Consider the following 6270-nt stretch of genomic DNA (forward strand, 5'->3'; position numbering starts at 1 on the left):
AGTATATAAATGTAGCCACCTATCACTGCTTACAGTTACAATAAATTCAGTAATGTAATTTTTGTAGTGTTTTAACTATATTAAACCAGTTATATCATTCTGGTACAGTAAGTTATCTCATATGTTAGAACATTGAAACTAATTATTCAAAAATTTACTGAAACTTCTGCTTCCAATTTCATTACTTTTTTTTTTTATTTTGTAGGTTCAAAAAGTTAGTTTTGTTTCATTACTTCATTAAAATTAGAATAAGTCAAAACAACAAGAGAGCTCCATATAGTTGCATGACCTGCCGAGAATAATTTCCAATTCTTCCTTAAAGGATATTGTAGATAATGTAGCCAGAGATAAAAAAAAAAAAAAAATGGAATGGTTACAGCTGGTACATGTTTCATCATAGGTTTTTTCAATCAAGACAGACCTGGGGCTTAACAATTATTCAAATAAATATTCAAAGAAAAGATAATTTATATCCATCCATCGCTCTCTCCCAAAATGTTTTACTACTAACATAAGTTAGCTGGTTCTGCAAATTCAGATATTCTAGATGTTTGAATCAAATTGTTTTAAAATAAATATTCTCCCTTATACCAATTATCATCATCTTTTTACATTTTTTCCCCAAAGCTTACATCAGTTGAGTGGGCTTCTCCAGCATAGCATCACATTGTTTGTTGCAGTCCTTTGTCATCTCCTTCAAGAGATTTAGCTTCATGAGATCAATTTTCACCTCTGCATCTAATGTCTTCATTGGTCTTCTGCTACAAGTTCCTTCCACTTGGATTGATAGGCACTTCTTTTCACATATGTATTTCTTCATATATATCACATGTCTGTATCAGCTAAGTCTTTTCTTCAGCACACTACATTTAATTCCTTTCATTCAAGAATTTTCTCTCAGCTCATTTGTGTTCTTGTGTTCATCCACACTAACATTACACATTGAACAGAGCATGCTCACCTTATTTATTTCCAACATCCACACTCCACTACATTCAGTACTCATGTTTTGCTAGTCTGCAACATGACATTATATCTAAGTATCCTACAATCTACCCTTTATTGTGGTTGAGAATGTATTTGTTGCCATTTGAGATAACAGGGGCCCCTAAACTTTTCCACCTCATTTTTACTCTGGCTACTATGCTTTCATAAGACCCTCCGTTACTATTGATAAGGTCACCTAAGTAACAAGCTATCAACTACTCTGAAGTTTCCAAGCATTGAAAAAAGTTATCTCATGAGTGCTCTTACTGTTAACTACCTTTGCATATCTTCTACAAAGTTCTTCACAAAGTCTTTCTTCTTTGTCAGCCACCTGTAATATTCCTCTTGTACATAGGAAAACTATGAAATTTCTACTTACTCCATTTTTGCATACTGAGTATGGCTACTTTCCAGATGGCAGTAGAATCTTGCCTTCTTTCCTGCTTACTAAAACTTTTGCCTTTGCTAGTTTTACTGTAAAACATATTGATTCTAGGCTTTGCTTCAATGTTTGGAATTTCTTCTAATTCTTAAACAGATTCAGTTATGAGAACTAGATCATTTGCATATCAAAGGTCCTATGGACAGCTGGTTTTAAACTCTTCTGTTATCACCTGGAAAACTGTAATAATAGCAGGGAGTAGAAAACCAAGCCCTTATGGCTACCTCTACCTGCACATTAAACCCCTCATTGAACACATTGCTAACTATCACCATGTTGACAGCATCTCTGTACACAGTTTGCATAGCACTCACAAGTTGTTCATCTAAGTCTAGTTAGCAATGAATAGTGACACTCTGTGAAAGGCCTTTTCTAGCTCATTGCATGCTCAATTTTACAACATCTATAATTGTGTCATTAGGAAAAGGGCATCAGTGATAACCTGTTAACAGAGATTGGAACTACACCTCATCTCTAAATTTTCTTCATAATTAGTTGTACTACCACTTATTTTGTTACTTTCACTCACTTAATCTATCAGTTTGATATCCCTATAATTGCTTCTTTCTGGATCATACTGCTACACCAGTTATTGCAGATCCTATATTACCAGACTGACTAATTGACTTGCAAGTGTTACATTTTATCAGATATTTCCAGCAGCTTGCTCTTCCTTTATATTCGTAATGTCCAGTTTAACCATATTTTTGTCACTTTCAGTAACTGGCACCTCTGTTGGGTTTGCTGGTGGGTAGTCCTTTTCTTTCCTATGCATTCTCTTCATTCAACATTCTTTCTTAGTGGTATTTCAATGTCTCCTCCTCAGTGTCAGTGAGAGTAAGTCTGATTATTATGTATGCACTTTTCACTGATGATGTCCTCATTCATACTGACACTTCTCTGCAATCCAGAACACCTCACATTGCAGAAGTTTGTACCCCTAAGGGCCACCATACTGAGCTACTCATAATGTTTGAATAGATAATCCAAACTCAACACTAATCATTTTGCAACTACACCTTATTGAATCTATTGAACTATAATGTTCCTTAACTCAATACTATATAGCTCTTCCTTATGTAATGTTATTAAAAAATTTATATTAATTGAAAATCTAAAGTAGAAGTCTCTTGTTCATAAATGTAAATGTTACCAAAATACACATGTCTGCTGAAATTTTCAATATTGTTGAGTATATCTAGGGATTGGCTTTTGATGTAGAATAAACAGGCAGCAGTTGCAAACCTAGTTTTTATTCCTAGTTGTGGGTATTTCATTTCATTTATGAATATTCTTAGGAAAGACATAAACATTACTAAATCCATTTCTTTACCCAAAATTAATTGGGCTAATTTCATTATCTGTTTATGAGAGATCACACAAGTGACTTTTGCAATTGTGTTTAGTCATTTCTTGTGATATACCAGCTTTTGATAGCTGGTGTTTTACAATCAAACATCTTCCTTGGGTACATCACTTTGGGCTGACCACTAGCAACAATGACATTATTGTTAATGACTTAAGGCTCTTCTTCATTTTGTGTATATATCCTTTATCTCATAATAGCAACTACTCTGATATATGAACCTTTCATATAGAAAGTCACTATGACAAAAAGTATTATCTTTAACATATTGGTTATTTTCAGAAATGATAGGCTCAAATCATTTTGTCTCATGGTAATTACCATCATTATTATTATTATGGTCAAAGATAATCTTAAATAAGTATGTTATTTTAGGAAATTATATTCTTAAAGAAAAAAAAGTGTTTTATTTTACTTTTGTAATACAACAAAGACCACATGAATTAGTGTAGTATTTTTAGTAAATAACCAACCTCCAAGTCCTGTGGTTGTGTGAGCTCACGCTATCAAAATAAATTGTATGTAAAACTTTTAATGATACATTTCAGTATAATGTATAGGTATTACAAAGAAAATTATTAAGAGACTTTATAAAAGCAATTTGCAATTTATGTATATACATTCTATATTTTTATAAATAGAAAATTATAACCACTGCCAAAAAAGAAAAAAAAAATTGTTATACACTATTGCTCCCGTCCCTTTCATCAACTCTTGACACTTCCTTTGCATTATTATTATAGTTATATATTTCATGTGCATTACCATTTTAATAATAATCTGATTTAACCCTCCTAAAGAATTTCATCTGAAGACAGGTTATTAAGTGATTAAAATCTCTTATTTATGGAATGTATAACTTTAGCACTTTGGCTCAAATTTCATATTTTAACTTAAAAGTATTGTGCCTGTTACAGATTAAAAAATTTGACATTAGATGGGAACTTAATTTACAAAACCCATGTACCAAAGATTTCTTGCTGTTATCCAAATTTGCAAATTCATGCCAGTATGGAAAATACTATGTAAAAATATGTATTTAAGAAAAGACAGCAAAGAATATGCATTATTCTGAGACCACCTAAATTACAAGTTTATCCACTGAATGTAAATTGGTGCAGAAATACTTTTGTAATCATATGAAACAGTAAGCAATCTAGATTCTCTGGAAATAGTGACTTCTCTTTGGACAAGGAGTTAATCTAATTTTTTAATATTCAGCAATTTAATTGTTTAATTTGTACAAGTTGAAAGAAAAACAAAAAATATTTCTTAAATTGATAGGACTCAAAGTTGGACCCTAAACTGTTCTGACCTTGCCAACAAGAATGACAAAAGATAAAACCTATTCAATTTGTTCTTTCTTTTTAAACGTTATTTTCCTTTAAGATCTACTAATATTGAAAATTTCATTTAAAATGCTTACTTTTTTTCATGCATTGTAACAAAGATGGTCATTGTAGAAGTTTACTGGCAAGTTTATTCAATGATTATAAGATTTCAATTGTTCATATTATATTTTTACTGGGAATAAAACTACTCGTACAATTTCAGGTGTGTTATTGACAGCTGTCTGCCTAATCACAGAAATGTGTGAAAAGAGTCCAGACACACTGCTTCATTTTAGAAAGGTAAGTGCTGTTGATATACTTAAATACTTCCCCTCCCCCATAGTTTTGAGGTAAGTCTTAAATATGTCCATTTATTTCATACCCTATACTCTGTTTTAGGAGGGAAATGCTCTCTCTCTCTCTCTCTCCTTATATATATATAGATGTTACAGCAAATATATTTGGCATAACAACAGAGTTTGCTCAATTATGTTAATAGAAATACAAAATATTCAAAATTAGTCTGTTTTCACAACAGTATTGAACTTCCAGTGATGTACTGTGTTTAAAGATTTTCAGACCTGAGAATTGGGCCTTAAATTTGTGTCAGCAGGGACTTAGAATGAATGACTTATCATTTATCACCCTATTCCTAATAATAGGGTGATAAAAGAAATGGTATTTCTTTTTTGACAGGATTTTTTATTTAAAATGTGTGTACCTGTTTTATAATGTAATTTGTTATAGTGCATTTGCTGTAGTGTTTCGTTTATTAATGTTACAATACTTTTCTGTTTACTGTTATTTACCTGTTGCTTCTAATTAATATACTAATAATGTTCAAGTAGAAAATTTTAAAAATAAATACAGAAGTACAAAGGCTTTTCTGTACAGGAAAAAAAATAGTTACTGAGCAAATTCAAGAGATGATCAACATTTGCCAAAATACGTGGTTACTTACGATACAAAATGTCCACATCAACGTCACATACAGAGGCCTCAGTACTCTTGCTTAAAATGTTATAAATAGAATGAAGTACCAAATACATTACAGTTTATTTTGGTTTAACCATTTCTACATGTACCCATATAGTAAATGTCAATTTCTGACATGATGATTTCAGTTGCTATCTTTATGAAATTACAATAGACAGAATTCAACAACAAACATGAACTGGGAATTAAATTTATACTAAATGGTATCAAACGTGTATGTTACATTTTAAAAGATGAATAGTATGTCAAAATCACTGTTTAAGGACCAGCAGTGCTGATTCAAAATACCATATAGATTTACTTTTAGATGCTTGAATATGCATTTTAATAAGCATTGATTATATTATCCGTGTTGGATAACAATTATAACTTATTCTCATCTCTAGTTTATTGTGGAATTGCTCATGTATGCCATTCTAAAGTTATTCAGTAGAGATTTAATATACCTACATTGATCTTCATTAGTTTATTACCTTCAAATTTATTTGTTGAAATATTAACCCTCTTTTTAAGCTTGCCTAGATTTCTCTTATTTGTAATCTTAATTGTGTGTGTGTTACAGTTTTTTTGTTTGACCACATTTAACAGCATGTCTTTGCATTGGTTACAATTGAAATATTTATTAGAAAGCCTGTTAATATTACATTTTTTAAAATAAAGTTTTCCCTATGAATGAATATTATAAAAACAAAATTAAAAGTTTTGAATATTGATTTAAACTTTTGATATACAAATGTTCAGCAGTAACTTCAACATTAGCACAAAATTAACATTACATTTTATACATAAGCAAATCCATAACTACTAACTGCTGTTTAAATTGGTAGGAACTCACCTGTGTCGACAGTCTATTAATCACCTGCTTTACTAGTAAATATAGACTAGCTAGTCTTGCTCTTTTGTGATATATATATATAAGTTGTATTGATTTCATTGCCACTTTTAAATAGACAGTATCAACTGGGTGGTTCTGTTTACTCCTTCCATCTTTATTGCATTCTATCATTACAGGTTAAAATTTTCCCATAACAGTGTATATTTTCTGTATTTGCTGTATCATATTCAAATAATTCTGGTCATTAATGTCCCTATTAAAGATATATATATATATATATATATATATATATATATATATATATATATATATA

The 6270-nt window shown here is 30.6% G+C and overlaps 1 protein-coding gene across 11 annotated transcripts in view; it reads left to right on the forward strand.

Annotated features, from left to right (window-relative positions):
• LOC106879213 (AP-1 complex subunit gamma-1) overlaps positions 1-6270 on the forward strand; it is a 125257-nt gene that overhangs the window by 70417 nt on the left and 48570 nt on the right. For all 11 annotated transcript variants that reach the window (XM_052966410.1, XM_052966413.1, XM_052966411.1 and 8 more), the window contains one exon: positions 4350-4426. In XM_052966410.1, the coding sequence (XP_052822370.1) occupies positions 4350-4426 (77 nt within the window). The remainder of the gene's footprint in view (positions 1-4349; positions 4427-6270) is intronic.

The sequence above is a fragment of the Octopus bimaculoides genome, chromosome 3 (genome assembly GCF_001194135.2).
Source record: "Octopus bimaculoides isolate UCB-OBI-ISO-001 chromosome 3, ASM119413v2, whole genome shotgun sequence".
NCBI classification, from domain to species: Eukaryota; Metazoa; Mollusca; class Cephalopoda; order Octopoda; family Octopodidae; genus Octopus; species Octopus bimaculoides.